Below are 19156 nucleotides of genomic sequence, written 5' to 3'. Positions count from 1 at the left end.
GGGGGGAAAGCTTTGCAAGTGGTAAAGCAGGGCTGCAGGTGTCTCTCTATCTCTCTTCCTCTTCATCTCCCCCTACCCTCTCAATATCTGGCTGTCTCTAAGATAAATAAGATAATTTAAAAATAACATAATAAATAAAAAATTAAATAATATACACATACTCAGAGACACATGTAAGGTGTGGACTTATAATGAACACACGTCCTCTCAGAGAGAACATCCTCTTGGGATGGACAGGCCAGCCCAAGTCCACACGGTAATTACAGCTTGAAACATCTAGGCAGCCTTCATGCTTTGCTGGTATTTTTACAGAGTCATTAAAAATGGCTCTTGAGCAGCCCTCCAGACTCTGAGCCCCTGCCCACCTCAGGCATGTCAGAGCTGCAGACAATATGATTTTAGCATTAAAAAAAAAAGTCATCTGAAGGTAGGCAAAATCACAGTCTGCTTCAGCCACTGCTTGGGGGTGTCACAGCTGGGGTCACTCCCAAGAAGGAGAAGTGGGGCGGGCGGGGGTCAAGATACCATGCAGAGACCTGAGCAGGTTGGTTTGTCCTTGAGGTCGGTCGAGCTGAGCATTCTCTAAAGCCGGGCGTAGAGCACAGACTGTGTCTGAGCCCCGGAGGAAGTGGTGAAGCCCAACTCCCCTGCAGTTGGCTGTGTCTTCACTTCTTGTCATGACTTGGAGGAGGCCCAGAGAAGTTCCAACTGCTGCCTGGCCCGGGCTGGGAGGCTGTTTGGGGAGATAATAATTCTTCCTTCCCGGAGAAGGAAGTTGAGGGCAAGTATCCTGCAGGCCACCACAGCCCGCCCCCTGGCGCCCCTCACCGAAACCCCAGCCCCAAACTGTGACAGCTGGTCTGTCCGGTGCATGTGGAGGCTCTGGCCAGCCCTTATTCCTCTTTTCAACTTGACCTGTCCAAGCAAGACCCCTCCCTCCTGCCCCGGGACAGACAGACACACTCACACCATATCCGGTTGTCGCAGGGTCTACAGAGAGAATCCGAGCGAGCTGACACAGCAAGCCCTCCCCTGACCTCATCCGGACACCTCAAGCTTCAAGCATCTGGGGAGTTTCTGAATTGAGGCAGCTAAAGGATTTGTCTTGCATTGCTGCTGAAAATATCTGAGGCCTTATCAAGTCTGGAACAATTCTGCACGGGCAGCTGCTAGCGCCAGCTCCCAGGAGCCTCCTCTATGTAGAAGAGAGAGAAAAAAGCTTCGTGGAGGTTAAGGTTAAGTGGGGTGGGGGTGGGAGTTAGGCCAGGCTGGCCTTCCTGAGGGAGTCCAGCGATCATCACCTCACCAGGAGACGGGCCGTGCAAGGCAGGGAACCGAGTTCCCTCGTTCTGTACACGGAGTTGGGATGCTCATAGCCCATCTGAGAGACACAGCCAGGCTGCTCTCCTCTTCATAGAAGTAAAGCTGTCACATTTGCCAAGACAGCTCCACACTTGTCTGAGAGAAAGCAGTGTCTTGAGTTTCAATTCCTGCTTGAGTCAAAACAGGAGTAAGTCAAAACCTGGTTATTTCTTGTCGAAGACACTGCCATGGCCAAGTGCTGTCTGGAGTGGCCTCTGCTGCTTCCCGGAGAACACCCCAGGCCTCTGGGAAGCCTCGGTGCGGTGGCTGTGTCACTAGAAAGGTGTGTCTTGCTCCTGGAATGGCAAGAAGAGGAGTGCTTAGTGAACAGGGAGAAACGATGAACAGAAACAAATACAGACCCCAGAGGCTGTCCCTCGTGCAAGATGATCCTGCCCGAGGCTATTTCAGACAGGCACATCTTCCCCAGGGGTGCAGGGGTGACCTTGGATAGATTCTTTAGTCCTTCTCACCAGACTTGCCACCTCTGCCTCCCCCCCTCCAGAGTCTCCTTCTGTGCTCAAAGGGGAGCCAGGAGGAGCCCTGGACTGAGTTTTACCTATAGGTGCAAATTAGCCTGTGGATTTGAATGGCGCAGTGGACAGACTTCACCTTCACAAGTGAAAGAAAAACACCCGTCTCCAGAGAGCTGTTGCTGCTTTGGCTCCAAATGCAGAATTTCTCTTTAGTCTGTTTCCCTTTACAAGAGATAAAGAAGAAGAAGAAGAAGAGAGAGAGAGAGAGAGAGAGAGAGAGAGAGAGAGAGAGAGAGGCTGGTAGGTTTTCATCTCTTTACTGAAAAGCTGGCATCTTCAGGGGCAGGCTGAGAGGAGAACTAAAACCACCTCCTTTGCATTTTGTGCAAATGGCCTTTGGGGACTGGTGGAATATCTCACTTGGATAATACACTACTTTGCCGTGTGCACAACCCAGCTTCAAGCCTGAAGCTCCAGTGCTATGGTCTATCAATCAATCAATCAATCTATCTATCTATCTATCTATCTCTCCCTCTCTTTCTGCTTATCTGCCTTCTCTAACTCAATGTAAATAAAACATTAAACTAAAATGGGGTTTTATCTACAACCAAGTGCAGACACTTCCCCTTCTCCAGGCTCAGAGTTGTCCGTGAGTTGAGAGACACTTGAAGGGGACAGAGACTCACCTCAACAATTCCTTTTCTATTTTAAGCTTTAGCTCTGCTGCCTTTATCAGAACGTGAGCCCTCCGGTGTCAGTGCCCGGCATCTTAAAATGATGGGCTCTACCTCCAGCCTGATGCCGGGGTTGAATTACTAGCAAAGAAATGGCCATGAAACAGTCATCAAAAATCACCGCTCACTCTCCAGACCACAATGTCATCCCCACCGTATCCACCACCAATGAAAGCACTCAGCAAAGCTCACTGACAGAATAAATAATAATAATAGTAATAATAATAGGTTGGGTCCCTTTTGGTAACTATTCCTTCTGCAATGTCTCCTGGAGCTGTTTCTTGCAAGAGCACAGAGGGGAGGCAGGTGGAGGGAAGGAAGGGCATGGCTCAGAAAGTCAAAAAAAAAAAAAAAAAAGAAAGAAAGAAAGAAGTTGACATCAGCAGAGTCACATGACAGGCCAGGACCAATGAAATTGGGCGGAGGAAAAGGGAACAGTTAGATTTGTAATTTGGGTTGTGTGAAAACTTCCCCGGGCCTCATAAACAACCACAGAACCACAAGTTGGGGTAGGCTGGCAGAGTCAGGAGTCTGGGCCCAGCACAGTGGTCAGTGAGCAGGGTGCATCACTCAGACGGCAAACCACAGGGTTTCGTAGAGCAAGAAGCATCACCAACCCACAGCCAAGAAGCCGCTGACTTTTTTTTTTTTAATCTTTAACAATTTGAATATTTGTTTTCGCAAAGGTACAGCTTTTTTTTTTTTTTCCAGAGGGCTCAGGGAGTCCCAGTGATGTTGGGAAAAAAAAAAAAAGACAGATGTAAGAGGAGCTGGGACAGGAGGGCAGGTGACCATGCTGACCTTTCTTTTTCTTCTTTTCTTTTTCTTTCTTTCTTTTCTTTTTTTTTTTTTTTTTTTTTTTTTGCTGTTAAGGTCAAAGTAATCACTGAAACCCTCCCCTGCTGCCTGCCAACCCGGGTGCATTCTTGGGAAGCAGCGATGGCTTCAGAGAGTGTATTTGAGTCATTCTCTTCCTATACACAGTGCTTCATGAGAGGTGAGTACCCGCCTTGAGCTCTGAGTCTGTTCAGCAGTGCGTCGGCCTGGCCGTGTGGGGACCGGGGTGTCTTGGTTCCTCCTTGGTGGTGGTGAGAGGAATTCAAACCCCAGGCATCTGGTTACAAGACTATGGGTTTACTTTATTTATCAGAGGGCCGTGGCTTCAGAAATGTGTTCCTTGGAGCCAGTGAAAGGTCGGTGCATGAGGGCACCGGGGCTGCTTCTATGCAGGGTCCTGGAGATTTGAAAGATGGCGCAAAGTTCTCTGGGTTACACAGTGGGGTTCTCTCTCTCTGCGTCTGACACTGAGTTCATCCTGCCCTGGGCCCGCCCCACCCACCCTGCCTGGGCTTCCCCGGGGCTCAGGGTGATGGCCAGTGGACAGCTAGAGCTGCTGGTATGGGGCAGAGTGGTCGGGGGGGTGGAGGGGTGTCTCTGTTCAGCCTTGGGGATGAAGTGACAATAGCTTGTCTGCACAAGGAGAAGACAGGAGCCAGGCAGGTGGGACCTGGGGTAAGGCCCCAATGGAGTTCATACTCCAGTCCTTATCTGCACAGACATGAATAGCCTGCCGGCCTCTCCCAGCCAGCAACTGACAGGTCTCTGGAAGTTTCTGTGGCAGAGAGAGAGAGAGAGAGCACGCGAGAGAGAGAGAGCAAATGAAGAAGTGTCTGAAATCAAGCAGCGCTGTTGTTGTCTGGGTTTAGTCATGAGACCACCCGCTTCCTGGTAGGGACATGGGAGGGAGCCTGGCAGACCTGTCCCAGTGGTTTGCTAGCCACTTGCCTCTTGAAATGTGTAAAGACCAGGGAGAGAGAGTATGTATGTGTGTGTTTGTGTTTGTGTGTGTGTGTGTGTGTATGAGAGAGAGAGAGAGAGAGAGAGAAAGAGAGAGAGAGAGAGAGAGAGAGAGTTTTGTATATCTTTGGTGGGATAGAGAGGGCTGGGCTTAAACAAACAGAAAGCCTCACAGAGCCCTGCGTTGGCCCATCCACCTTAACCAAATCCCGCCCTCCTGCCCGGCGTGGTTAGGTGGTTTGTCAGGGCGGGATGGGCTTGGATGGAATGGGGAAGGCTCATTAATTTTCTAGGGACAAAACCCCCTCCCTGCACACTCTACAAGTATCTGTGACTCATATTGTTCCAGACAGCCAAATGGGGGGGGGGGGTGGGTTGTCACAACAAATGCCACTGTGAGTGTCCCTCTCCCCTTCCGTCTCCCAGTTTTGGGGCCGGGAAAATTAAAATTTTGGCAAATGTGTGTGGGGTGTGTCTGCTTGTGGGGGTAGAACGGCAGGAACAGAGGGGAGACAGAGTGGAGCGGGAGGAGAGGATTGATGAGAGGCCTCTGAAGGGCTGCCTTCCTGGCAGTGGAGGGGGCTGGCAGGGTGGGTGAACTTGAATCATGCAGCCTGCCTGCCCCTGTGAGTCACACGTTGGGGCTTCTGCGAAGGGCTCCCTCTCCACGCTGTCACCACTGCCCCACTGCCACTGCTGCTACTGCGTTTCCTCTGGGTCTGCCAAAAAAAAAAAAAAAAGTGCAGTAACAGAAAAGAAGAAAAGGTCTTCCTGCCTCCCTCCTTTGATAGCACTGCTCTTTGTCCCCCTGTCCCTTTCTTCCTGTCTGTCCCTCAGCTCAAGGAGGCAGAGAGAGAGTCAGGGAACTTTTCAACATTCCTTGGGGTTGAGAGATTCAATTTCGGGTGTGTGCCACTGTCCTCACTGGCCCGGCAGGGACATGTACCAGGACGAAGAAGGAACCAAGTACTGAAGAAATAAACTAGATGTTCACACCAGGAACCCCAGAATTTCAGGGTTCCTGCAGGTCCCTGGCACTGCCGTAAGCCAGAGCCAAGTAGGGCTGTGTTCTCGATCCTGTGAATGTAAGTGAATAAAAAGCACAGACCTGAACATTAACACAGTTCCACAGTGTCCTCCTGGGATGGCCATCTGTCCACCAGAGACCAGGGACAAGGGACAGTGATTTTGTTCAAGGACTCTGAGATTCTAGCTAAGACTCACAAGGGTTCATGGGCATTGAAAAAACTACGTAGTATACAAACAGATTTTTAAGGTCCTTCTTCCTAATCAAAGGAATTGGAGTGGAGGGTGACTTCAGACTCTTAGCTCAATAATATCCTTAGAGTTTAAATAACAGAGAGCCAGCATGAGCGTGTATCTGTCTGCAGGGTCGTTTGGTACAGGCCGGTCAACAGGAGGGTCAGAAGTGTTCAGATGTGACTGTCACACTCTGGGCTGCAGGAGCCCGGCCAGGTGACCAGGTGGGACATCCCTGGGGGTGCTCTTCAGAGCACCATGCTACAAGGAGCCCGTCCAACAAACTCTTTGGTTGTGACCTGCTTCTGTCGCCTAGGGGTCAGCACTGTGGCTTCCTGCAATTCACAGCAAGCAGGTCCCCAGCCAGAGGGCAAAATATCCTATTTTCTTACTCAGGTGGTGGTGTCTGGCCCCCTGTGGAAATTCTTCCAGGAGTAAGCCCATCACACATGGTTTACAGAGGGACTCCATGTAGAAATTTTGTGGGGCAGGGGACAGTGGCATACCCGGTTAAGTGCACATAGTATGAAGCGCAAAGATCCAGGTTTGAGCCCCAGGCTCCCGACCTGCAGGGGGGACGCCTCACAAACGATGAAGCAAGTCTGCAGGTGTCTGTCTTTCTCTCTCTCTCTCTCTCCCTCTCCCTCTCTCTCTCTGTGTGTGTGTGTGTGTGTGTGTGTGTGTGTGTGTCCCACCTCTTTCAATTTCTCTCTGTCTTATCCAATAAAATGAAAAAAAAAAAAAAAAAGGCCTCCAGGAGCAGTGGATTCATAGTAACAGCACTGAGCTTCAGCAATAACCCTGGGGGTAAAAAAAAGTATAGAAGAGAAAAGAAAAGAGAAAGAGAAACTAAAGCTGCTGTATTGCACCAAAATAAAAGACTCTAGGGTGGATAAGGGGTAGGGTTCAGGTCCTGGAATATGATGGCAGAGGAGGACCTAGTGGGGGTTGTTTTGTTATGTGGAAAACTGGGAAATGCTATGCATGTACAAACTATTGTACTTATTGTGGAGTGTAAAACATTAATCCCCCAATAAAGAAAGAAAAAAAGAAAGAGAGAAGGAAAAAGAAAGAAAGAAAGGAAGGAAGGAAGAAAGGAAGAAAGAAAGAAGAAAGGATTGGGCAGTGGGAAAGGAGGGAGAGGGTTCTGCCAGTCTCTCAGAGAGGAATAAGTCTGACAGGGGCCAGCTAGAGAGATTGTGGTCAGCCGACCACAGAGCAGGGCTCTCTGCAACACTGTGCCAATTCTCTTTCGCTTCATTTGCTTCGGCTCTTAGGCTCTGGGCCGTGATTGAAATTCTGGGGAACGAACTTACAGGGGCCCGAGAGACAAAATCCTCACCAACACCCACTTCTGGCCTTCTTGTGGGACTCAGGGGCTCTCCACAGAAAGGCGGCTGTGGGCGTGGAAGGGGTGAGGGGAGAACGGGGAGCAGGCCTCGTGGAGGTTAGGGCTCAGAAGTGGCTTAGTGGTGGCTCACCACCGGCGTGTTGATGTGCTCATGGGTTCCTAGAACCACGGGGAAGAAAGATCTCAGTGCAGACATATCTTCTCCTTCAAAAAGACAGCTGGGATTGGGGCTCGGAGCCCTCTGGTCACCTTCCCCTAACATTTCTTCCTCACTGGGAGTCTGGATCAAATTTCTTTGTGGGAAGCAGAAGGTGGGAGGTCTGGCTTCTGTAACTGCTTCTCCACTGGACGTGGACATTGGCAGGTGGATCCACACCCCCAGCCTGTTTCTGTCTTTCCCTAGTGGGGAAGGAGAAAAAAAGGAAAGGCATTTGGAATCTGCAACAGGTGCAGATGTCGCTTAGAAAGGAAGAGAAGGCAGAACCATAGTGGGAAAAATGGGCAAATATATATAGTTTTAGAAATGATAGTCAAGTCATGTCTGTGACCTTGGGAGAACCACTGCAGTTTCCACTGGAGGGAATGGGGACACAGAACTCTGGTGGTGGGAATGGTGTGGAATGATGCCCCTGTTATCTTATAATTTTGTCAGTCAATCTTAAATCACTAATAAGAAGAAAATGCGATTTAAAAAGGGATATGTGGGGCTGCATGGTGTCACACCTGGTTAAGTTCACATATTATAATGCGTAAGAGCCCAGGTTCGAGCCCCCAGTCCCCACCTGTGTGGGGATAGCTTTGCAAGTGGAGAAATAGAGCTTCAGGCATCTCTCTGTATCGCCCTCTTCCCCCTCAATTTCTGGCTGTTTCTATCCAATAAATAAATAAAGATAATGAAAAATAAATAAATAGACTAGTTTAATTTTAAAAACTAGGGATGCACATGTCCTGAGGGTATAGCAAGTGTATCTTTGCTGGCAGCCAGGACCACTATTTTCAGAAAATCAATCACTCAGTAAATACCTAGAAGGCCCTCATCTGCTGACTCCCTGGAGAGGGAGAATGACAGGGGCGGAGGGCAGATGTCACCAGGCCTGGCACTCAGCATGCAGGGGCCAGGGTCTACCTGAGGCTACAGGGACAAGTGACACAGCACCCCGGGGCAGGAGCTGAAGTAGCAGAGAGGCACCATCTTGTCATTTTAGAGGCAAGAAATATCCTTCGCAATCCTGGGTGTTTTGGTCTCTTCTGAGAGTTAGCCTGGAGGTACAGAGGACAGACTGGTGTCTTCATGTCTTTCCCTTTAAGCCTGCCTCCGCCGTCCTCTGTCCTCCTGTCCTCCTCCTAGGAATTCTGCCATGTTGCATTAGTGCCTGTCTAATGGTCCAGTGTCACATGAATGTCCTCCACAGAGATCCTATGTCCAAGCAGAGAGAGACACATTCTGGGGGCCTAGGAATCTGTGCCCTTAATTCTCTTACTGTTTTGGGCTGAATCTCTTCTCGTTGGCTGGCAACATGATAATGTGTGAGGAGGCCCCACAGCCCAGTGGTGTTGGGAAGGAGACACTCACCAGGCTCCCTGACTGCTCTTCCCCCAAACCCCAGGGAAGCTGAGTATGTCTGTCCTGCCTGCCTTCCTGGCTGTTGAAAAATAAAGCTGTAGTCACCCCTGCCCCAAACAAGATGGAACTTTGACTTCAGAAACTGCTCACACATTTTGAAACTGAAAAGCAAACAAACAAAAAAAAAAAGGGTACCAGAAAAAAAAACCTATCTGAATTCATCACTCAGTCATTCAGCCCTTGGCAAGCCAAGAATCTTTGGACGGTGACAAAATGATTTTGAAATGGGTGTGTGTTTAAAGGAGGAGAAAAAAGTGGTGCCCTCCCCTCCCCTCCTCTTGCAACACCTCCCCCAAGAAGCCACCTGGATTTAGTCTTCTCCTCCCCCCTCTGTGGGATTGTCTTTGTGATTCAGAACTCTGCGCGCGCGCACACACACACACACACACACACACACGACTAAAGGGATAGGTGTGGGGGAATGGGCACAGGAGGTGACACACCTGCTCCCAGGGTCCAATCTCAGTGATCAGGAGCAGAAGTATCTTTAGACACAGCAGCTGAGCCTCGATGGAAACAGAGAGATGCCTGGGAGAGTCACTGCAGGCTGGTCAGTGGCCAGGAGACGGCTGTCCTCCTGAAATAGATGAACCAACCGTGTTACAAGGCAGTCTGTCTCTGTGCCAAGAGCGAGGCAGGGCAAGGCTCCAAGGACACAGCACCCACAGGACCCCCAGGAGAAGCCAGGCTTTGGCCTGGGCAGATCTAGAGGAGAGAGCCTGGTGCTCATAGTTGGGTTTTTGTTTGTTTGCTTTTGTGTTTGTTTGTTGTTGTTTTCTGTTCTAAAGCAATTGCTAGGAGAAAGGGGGGTGGTGAAGACAGTTGGTCCGAATTTGGGGACAAACAATATGATGACCTTTTTGGTTTTTCCTTCCCATGTTTCTCTTTGGAGTAAAATGACATCAAGAAACTTGTCATTTTATTATTAGTAGCGACTGAATAATGATTAACCAGATTGTAAGATAACAGGGGTACAATCTCGCACAGTTCCCACCACCAGAGTCCCGTATCCCATCCCCTCCATTAGAAGTTTTCCTGTTCTTTATTCCCCTGGGAGCATAGACCCAGGATCATTAAGGGGAGCAGAAGGTGGGAGGTCTGGCTTCTGTCATTGCTTCTCTGCTGGACATGGGTGTTGGTAGGTGGATCCAGAGCCCCAGCCTGTTTCTGTCTTTCCCTGGTGGGACAGGGATCTGGGGAGGTGGGGCTCCAGGACACATGGGTGAGGGCGTCTGCCCAGAGAAGTCAGGATGGAATCATAGTAGCAACTTGTCTTCAGTCTCCATTGCTCAGCTAGAAAGTGAAAATAGTGACTGTAACTGGGGGGGGGGGATAAATTAAATAAGTAAAGTGTGCAAATGTCTAACCTAATCATTTAAAGAACAGCTAGACCGAGTGCTGGTGCACCCTGCTAAGTGACCACGTTACCATATGCAAAGACCCAGGTTCAAGGCCTCACTCCCCAACTGCAGGGGGAAAGCTTCACGAGTGGTGAAGCAGGGCTGTAAGTGTCTCTCTGTCTCTCTCCCTCTCTATCTCCCCCTCCTTTCTCAATTTCTCTCTGTTCTATGAACTATAATAGAAAGAAAAAGAGAAAGGAGGGAAGGAAGGAAAGATGGAAGGAAGGAAGGAAGGAAGGAAGGAAGGAAGGAAGGAAGGAAGGAAGGAAGGAAGGAGAAAGAAAAAGGGAAGTAGGTATTGTGGACCAGGAGATAGCACAGAGGCTAAAGAGACAGACTTAACAAAAGCTTGATGTTCCAGGGCTGAGCAGTAGCGCAGCGGGTTAAGCGCACATGGCGCAAAGCACAGGGACCCGTGTAAGGATCATCCCAGTTTGAGCCCCCAGCTCCCCACCTCCCCACCTGCAGGGGAGTGAAGCAGGTGTTCAGGTGTCTGTCTTTCTCTCCCCCTGTCTGTCTTCCCCTCCTCTCTGGATTTCTCTCCGTCCTATCCAACAACAACGACATCAATAACAAGGGCAACAAAATGGGGAAAATGGCCTCTAAGAACAGCGGATCCATAGTGCAGGCACCAAGCCCCAGTGATAACCCTGGAGGCAAACAATTACAAAAAAATGTCCAAAAAAGAAAACTTCAGGTCCCAAGTGTGATTCTCTGAAACACATGTGCCAGGGTAATGCTCTGGTTCTCTCTCTCTTGCTAATAAATGTGTTAACTTTACAGAAAAGTCTTTTTAAAAATATAGACAATGTGTATTGGGTTATGGAGTTCTAGTTTTCAGAGTATCCACTTGAGGGAAGGAGCAGCTGAGGTGTTCCCAAGGGCAGCTGAGCCTGGCAGCTGATAGGGGAGTGCGGTGTTTCTTAGGGGCTTCACTTTTTTTTTTTTTTTTTGCCTCCAGATTTACTGCTGGGCTCGGTGCCTGCACCATGAATCCACCGCTCCTGGAGGCCATCTTTTTTCTCCCCTTTTGTTGCCCTTGTTGTTGTAGCCTTGTTGTGGTTATTATTGTTGTTGTTAATGTCATTGTTGTTGGATAGGACAGAGAGAAATGGAGAGAGGAGGGGAAGACAGAGAGGGGGGAGAGAAAGACAGACACCTGCAGACCTGCTTCACCGCTTGTGAAGCGACTCCCCTGCAAGTGAGGGGCCAGGGGCTCAAACCAGGATCCTTACACTGGTCCTTGTGCTTTGCGCCACCTGCGATTATCCCATTGTGCCACCACCCGGCCCTGGGATTCACTTTTATCCATGGATTTTCTTATCAACAGGCTGCATAACCCTGAAGTATTGGCAGGAGGCTCGTGGTGGCCAGAGAGCAGGATTTGGACATGGGACGTCCTTAGTTGGATACCCAGCCCTGAATACCAGTGACACTCTGCTTCTCTCTCAGTAAGGAACCAAAAGCAACTCAAGGAAACCTTACAGTATTGATATGCACTGTATCCAAAGTCCTAGGTTCAATCCCCAGCACCATCTGAAAACAGAGCCAAGCAGTGCTCTGGTGAGAGAGAGAAAGAAGAATGAAAGGAGATAAGGAAAGGAAAGGAAAAAGGAGAGAGGGAAAGAGAAAGAAAGAAAAAAGGAGGAAAAGAGAAATAAGGGGGAATCAGGCAGCAGAGCAGCAGGCTACATGTGGCGCAAAGCGCAAGGACCGGAGTAAGATCCCAGTTCCGGATCATGGTTCGAGCCCCTGGTTCGAGCTACAGGCTCCCCACCTGAAGGGGAGTCACTTCCCAGGTGGTGAAGCAGGTCTGCAGGTGTCTGTCTTTCTCTCCCCTTCTCTGTCTTCCCCTCCTCTCCCCATTTCTCTCTGTCCTATCTAACAATGATGACATCAATAATAACAACAATAGTAACTGCAACAACAGTAAAAAAAAACAACAAGGGCAACAAAAGGGAAAATAAATAAATATAAAAAATAAAAAAGAAGAAGAAGAAAGAGAAAGAAGGAAATAGAGAAAAAGAAAGGAAGGGTGGAAGGAAGCAAAATAAGGAGAGAGAGAGAGAGAAAAAGAGAGAGAGAGAGAGAGAGAGTCACAAGCCCTGTAGACTTACTTTCTCTTCCCAGTGGTTGTCTCCAGCTCACTTTATATGAGAGCAGAGCTGCTACATCAACACGCAGAATACCTGAGAGTGGATTTGTTTGGATTTATTTTGTGTAGGTCAGTAAGGCTTCCAGGCTCCTGAAGGAACTGATTCAGGATTTGAGGGAGAGGAAGAATGAAAGGCAAACACAGGAGGAGAGGCTGGGGCTTCCAGGTGGGGGGCAGGACCCCAGGTGGGGACAAGAGAGATGAGCTCAGTGTGTCTCCTGCCCCTGGGCAGAGGTCCCTCATAAAGATAACTGACATCCCTTTGGATAAATCAGTTAGGTTTCTGAGTGTGGGAGTTAACTGGGGCATGTTGTAATGTAAAGCTGGGCTATCTTTCTCCTCCTGGAGAGCCAGGAATGACTTTATTTTCCTTGAACTTTCTTCCTAATGGAAAAATATATATCATTTCTGTAACCTAGGAGAAGGTGTGGTAGACAGACTAAGCATTACACCCTCAAGCATGAGGTCCTGAGTTCAGTCTCCAGCATGTCGGTTGCCAGAGTGAAGCTCTGGTTCCTCCTCCTTCTCCTCCCCTTCCTACTCCTCTTCTTCTTCCTCCTCCTCTCTCTTCCTCCTCTCCACTCTATTCCTCCTTCTCTTCCTCCTCCTCCTCCTCCTCCTCCTCCCTTTCTCTCTCTCACTCATATATAAATAAACAAATACATGAATAAATCAATCTCTTTATTACCTACCATTTCTCCCAGCCAACCATGCTCCATGGGCCTCAGAGAGGGGGCCAATTTGTGATGCTTTTTAGTAACATTTCCTCATAGTTTGCCAAAGTCCCCAAAGGAAGGTAGCCGATATTTGCTAGTCCTGACGGGGCTGGGAGGCCAGGACAGGAAATGTGAAACAAGCTTTCGGTTTCTCAAGTCCCTTCCTAGTGACCCTGATGAGTCAGTGAATGGCTCTGTGTCTCACTTGAGTTCTGCAAAGAAAAAAGAAAGAAAGAAGGAAAGAAAGAAAGAAAGAGAAAGGGAGGGAGAGAGAGAGAGAAAGAAAGAAAGAAAGAAAGAAAGAAAGAAAGAAAGAGAAAGGGAGGGAGAGAGAGAGAGAAAGAAAGAAAGAAAGAAAGAAAGAAAGAAAGAGAAAGGGAGGGAGAAAGAAAGAAGGGAGAGAGAGAAAGGAAGGAAGGAAGAGAGAGAGGAAGAAAGAAAGAATGAAAGAAAGAAAGAAAGAAAGAAAGAGAAAGAAAGAAAGGAGAAAGGAAGGAAGGAAGGAAAGAAAGGAAGGAAGGAAGAAAGGGAAGCAGACTACTGGGCTGGTGTAGTGACTCTGCCTGTGGACTCTGAGAAAGAGAGAGAGAGAGAGAGAGAGAGAGAGAAGGAAAAAGAGAGAGAGGAGTGGGGCTGATCATGCTTGGGAACTGCAGGTTTCAAAGGCCAAGCTCCCACGGAAACCTTGGACACACCAGAGAAGACAAGTCCCCGGGCTGGGGAGCAGCACACCTGGTAGAGCACACATTTTACTGTGGGTGTCTCTTGTTCTCTCTGTCTTCTCCCTCTCTGTCTCTGTCTCTGTCCCTCACCCTCTATCAAAAAATATTTGAGCCCCAGCAATAACTTTAATGGCCTGGACCCTGTGGCATGAGGGGCGGTGAGCTCTGGTTCAGTGGTCTCTCTCTCTCTCCCTCCCTCTCCCTCTCCCTCCCTCTCCCTCCCTCTCCCTTCCCCTCCCTCTCTCCCTCTCCCACTCTCTCTCTCCCTCTCCCACTCTCTCTCTCCTTCCCACTCCCTTTCTTTCTCTGTCTTCTCTGTCTCTATCTTAAAAATAAAATGCCATTCTGACTGGCCTCAGCAGCCAGGCAGGAACTCTGCCTGCAGGGCAGGTGTTCTGGGACCAGGCAGGCCTGGGCTGGGGGTGTCTGGGAGCTGTGTCTCTGTCCAGCCCACCCCCCTTATGTTGTCATGGTGAACTGGGGCTCAGACAGCAGGTGAGTCCAGACAGAGGACTTGCAGGGCTCAAACCCCACCCCAGCCAGGGGCGCTTCTCTGGCTGCAAGGGACTTAGCAGGACTCCATCCTGGGCTGGGAATGCATGTGGGCTGAGACCAGCCCAGGAAGACCCCGCTTCCTGTGCAGTCATTTGTGATCCCTGTCTGTCACAACTTGCAAAGACAGCTGACCTTGAACAAGAGTGTGAGCAGTTAACACCAGTCATTTATCCATGGATGTTCATGTCCAGGAACCACCTGAGTGTGATGTGTCCATCAGCATTGTGAATGCATTTTTCTCTCCCTGTGCAATTCTCTTTTTCTTTCTCTCTCAATGTCACTCCTCTCTCAGCTGCTTTTCTTTCTTTTTCTTTTTTATTCTGCTAAAGAAAGAAGAAGTGACACTGTAGCAACAGAGCTTCCCGCCCTGGTGCCCCGGGACTAGGCACCAAGTAGTACTAGGGTCCAAGCCTGAGACTGCAGACATGACAGGACATGCATCTTACCCAGTGAGCTCTCTCTTTGTGATATTTTTTTCTTCACATACACTTTCTGCTGCCTGGCTTTATTGTAAGAACACTGCAAATAAAACACATAACGTGCGAACTGTTTGCAGGTCTACTTGCCAGTGTTATCAGTCAGACTTCCGCCCCATAGCGTGCTATTAGTCATCAAGTTTCGGGGGCCAAAAACTTCAGTGAATTTTCAGTGGTACTGGAAGTCAGTGTCCCCCCTGCCCCAGCTCTGTCTAGGGGTCTGCTGGTCATGCCAAGAGACTTCAAGTCCCTCTTTCCTTCCTTCTCAGGAGTCCTGATGTGATGCTGAGTGGGAAGGGGACGCTCACTTGGGGTGGTAGAAATGCTGAATTGAAACAATTTGAGCAAGTGAGAGCGAGAGGGGAGGCTGGCAGAAGTGGAGAATTGTACTTAGCTTTCACCATTTGTGGGGGCAAAAAAAAAAAAATAGAGTCCATTCTGTGTTCTTGGCAGGAGTAGGTCTGACTTAGCTATCAATAAGTGCAAACACTTGCCTTCTCCTCCTCCTCTCTCTCCTTCCCTCCCTCCCTCCTTCTGATTCTCAAAAGCCTAACACCTTTAAAATATATATAACAATGGGGCCAGGTGGTGCACCTGGTTGAGCTCACATGTTACAATATGCAAGGACTTGGGTCTGAGCCCGTGGTCCCCACCTGTGGGGGGGAAAGCTTTGCATGTGGTGAAGCAGGGCTGAGGTGTCTCTCAGTCTCTCTTCATCTCTGTTACCTCTTACCCACTTGATTTTGCTGTCTCTATCCAATAAATAAATAATTTTTTAAAAATGAAAAAAGAAAAGATAATAATATTATTTCTATGAAATTTCTAGAGTGAAACCTTGTGAATCACTCTCATTTATTTATTGCTTCCAGGTAATCGCTGGGGCTTGGTGCCAGCACTATGAATCCACTGCTCCTGGCAGCCGTTTTCTCAATTTTTTTGGATAGGACAGAGAGAAATGGAGAGAGGAGGGGAAGACAGAGAGGGGGAGAGAAAGACAGACACCTTGCAGACCTGCTTCACCGCCTGTGAAGCCACCTCCCTGCAGGTGGGGGTGGGGGAAGAGCCCAAGCTCAAACCAGGATCCTTGGGTGGGTCCTTGTGCTTCGTACAATGTGGACTTAACCCAGTGCACCACCACCTGCCCCCCTCATCAGTCAGTCTTCCTTAATGAACACAACCACCCAGATAATAGCCCCGCCTTCTGTCTTCAAGATTGAAGAGCTCTTATTCTCACCTTGGATTTCTGTTAGAGATGAGTTTTGCTTTGTAATCAGTGTCTCCTTTGGCTGCTTCCTGAGTCTGGATGCATGACTCTCTCCTTATAAACTCATTAGATAGATAGATAGATAGATAGATAGATAGATAGATAGATAGATAGATAGATCCTTTCTTCAGTCATTCCCTGAAATGCAGAACTGACCTCATCATTTCCTTTTGGCTGGCAGCAAGCCGGCATTCATTTTGAGAATTTTCTGTCGCACACCCAATCCTGCCTTCCTAGCCGTTAGCCTTTGAATATAAAATGAGTCCAGGTTTTAGAGGGTGTCTGTCAAATGGAAAATAGAGATCCCCTTCTATTCTTATTTCTCAACTTCTGCCCAAGAGTGAGACCATCCCTTATTTCACCCTTCTCTGGAACTGATCTCACATCCCAGGATTCCTTTAAGCTCCATCCAAGATGTGATGAAGAAGGTGAGTTCACTGTTTTTAATAGCTGAGTCATATTCCAGTATGTATCTAGATCACAACTTGCTCAGCCACTCATCTGTTGTTGGACACCTGGGTTGCTTCCAGGTTTTGACCATTACAAATTGTGCTGCTATGAGCATAGGTGTACACAGATCTTTGGGGATGGGTGTGTTGGGGTCCTTAGGATCTATCGCCAGGAGAGGAATTGCAGGGTCATAGGGTAGGTCCATTTCTAGCCTTTGGAGAATTCTCCAGACTACTCTCCACAGGGGTTGGACCCATTTACATTCCCACCAGCAATGCAGGAGAGAGGGTTCCTTTGACCCCACAACCTCTCCAGCATTTGTTGTTGCTATCATTTCTGATGTGTGAAATTTTCAAATAAGAACACAAAGCAGAACTTGGATGGGGTTTGGTGTATTGCACCAAAGTAAAGGACTGAGGGGCTGGGAGTTGTCAGGTCCTAGCGCATGATGGTGGAGGAGAACCTAGACTGGGGCGTGACACTGTTTTGTAGAAGACTGAGAAATTTTACACATGTGCCAACGATTACTGCTGACTGTAAATCATTAATCCCTCACAATTAAAAAAAGTTCCACTTGACTTATCATTAGAGAAATGCAAATTAAAAAACACTAAATACCATCTCACAGCTGAGAGAATAACTTACATCCACTAACCAGGAAATAACAGGTTTTGGGGAGGTTGAACTCTGCTCCACTGCTAGTGGGAACACAATGGGGGCAGCCTCCTTGGATGAGTACTATGGGGAGTCCTTTAACAGATAAAAATGGAATCACCTTATGACCCAGAAACACCACTCTTACCGTGTTATCCAGTGAAAACACAAACACTAATTTGAAGGGACGCAGGCAGCCCTGTTATTCACAACAGCCAGAGTGTGGAAGCAGCCTAGATGCCAGCCACAGATGACTGTCTAAACAAGTTATGGGGATACAGACTCCATGGAGTATTACTCTGCAGTCAAAATAGATGAGAGTGTGTCCTTTGGGACAACATGGATGGAGTTGGAGGTGATGATGTGTAGGGAAATAAGTAAAGCGATGAAAGACAGCTACCAGATGGTTTCACTCCTAGGTGGAATCTAGAGAACTGATACACATCAAGTTGCCAAAAAAAAAAAAAAATTCAAACAAAACAGAAGCAAACTGTTTATAACACTTGTAAGAACTCTGGAGGTTATTTTTAGGAGGTAGGAGGGCGGGAGCATAGAACTTTGGTGGTAGATGTGGTGTGGCCTATACATTGCCATCTTATAATCTTGTAGCCCACTATTAATCACAAATATATATATATTTAAATATATTAAATATATACTTTAAAAGAAAAAAAAAAAAACTAGAGACCTCAGCTTGCACCCCGGTTCTGCTGATTCAAAGACACAGTTGTATCTGTGTAGACAAGAGGGCCGAGGTCAAATGGATTCTGAGTCAGGAGCGCAAGGTGTCCCGTCCTGAAGCCACATCATCTGGGAGAAGGACAGGAGAGCAGCCGGCCAGCTCTCCATGTGGCCTCCCTTATCAGCTGTTTGTCCTCACCCTGGTCCTCTGAGAAAGAATTTTGCCTAATCTCTGGTCAGCCTGAAATGATAAGACTCTGCTGGTGAGAACTTGAAATTGACTGAAAACAGAGAGGACTTCAGATCTTTCTTTAATTTATTATTTTTTTATTTTTATGTTACAGAATTACATGTCGACAGGGGTTTGAATCCACACCATCCCACCACCAGAGTTCTGAATCTGCACTCTCCCCACTGCAATCCACCACAGTTCCCCTAAGGTTGTAGACATGGGCCAACCATCTTCTCTACAACTGTCCGTCCACATTTATACACAGTTGCCTCTTCTTTTTCTGATTCAATCCTCTCTTCCCCTCTAAACCACTCATGACATCATAACTACCTCGGAGCTAGAGTGCAGAGTCCTCTTATCTTCATCCTATCACTTCTCCCCCTCTGAGAGTCTGGATCAAGGTTGTTTACGGGGAGCAGAAGGTAGGAGGTCTGGCTTCTGTAGCTGCTTCTCCGCTAAGCATGGGCGTTGACAGGTCGATCCACACTCCAGCCCGTTTCTATCTTTCCCTAGTGGGCCAGAGCTCTGGAGATGTGAGGGTCCAGGACACATTGGTGAGGTCGTCTGCCCAGAGAAGTCGGGGTGGAGTCATGGTAGCATCTGCAGCCTGGTGTCTGGAAGGTGGCATGACCTAAATTGAGTCAAGATGGTTAATGAACAGGAACCAGAAAGTAGGGTCAGAGCAGATGAGGTTAGGGATTTTAGGGCAGAAAAAAGCTAGGAGAACCATTTTAGGCATGTTCCTGGGGATATACAACTATAGTAGTTTTGCTTGAGTTTGGTAGTTAGCCTGAGGTTAGATGAGAATATTGTCTGAAAGAATGGTGTCAGAGTGGAGAAAAGGCTAGAAAGTTGGATTAGGGCAGGGAGTAGCTCCCATTCTTACTAAAAAAAAAAAAAAAAAAAAAAATTCTGTGGCTAAAATTAACTATTTACCTCCATCCACCTGCTCCAGGGCCCATATGTAAATGTATATTTATATTTAGTGCCAGAGTCTGTGTGACCTCTAAGTCCCTATTGGTCTGAGCCTGAGGACTTCAGACCTTTTTTTCTTTCCTTCTGTTTATCTTATTTGATAGGATAGAGAAAAGATGAGAGGAGAGAGAAAATAGTGAGAAAGAAAAGTGACACCAGGACCAGGTGGTGGCGCACCTGGCTGAGTGCACATGTTGCAATGCCCAAGGACCCAGGTTCGAGTCCCTGGTCCCCACCTGTAGAGGGAAAGCTTTGCAAGTAGTGAAGCAGGG

General features: G+C 48.2%; 1 protein-coding gene across 3 annotated transcripts in view; it reads left to right on the top strand.

The window, feature by feature from the left end:
- Positions 1-19156, top strand: part of RUNX1 (RUNX family transcription factor 1) — a 307007-nt gene that overhangs the window by 9708 nt on the left and 278143 nt on the right. Inside the window, exons 1-2 of one of the 3 annotated variants that reach the window (XM_007519723.2) lie at positions 3064-3258; positions 3446-3569. In XM_007519723.2, coding sequence (XP_007519785.2) covers positions 3512-3569 — 58 coding nt within the window. In that variant the 5' untranslated portion in view covers positions 3064-3258; positions 3446-3511. Of the gene's footprint in view, positions 1-3063; positions 3259-3330; positions 3570-19156 lie in introns of those variants that run through there. The other 2 variants (XM_060198664.1, XM_060198662.1) reach the window with 2 other exon arrangements.

Source organism: Erinaceus europaeus, chromosome 9 (assembly GCF_950295315.1).
Source record: "Erinaceus europaeus chromosome 9, mEriEur2.1, whole genome shotgun sequence".
Classification (NCBI taxonomy): Eukaryota; Metazoa; Chordata; class Mammalia; order Eulipotyphla; family Erinaceidae; genus Erinaceus; species Erinaceus europaeus.
The sequence above is the reverse complement of the archived record's forward strand: the minus strand, read 5'-3'. Positions and strand labels throughout refer to the sequence as shown.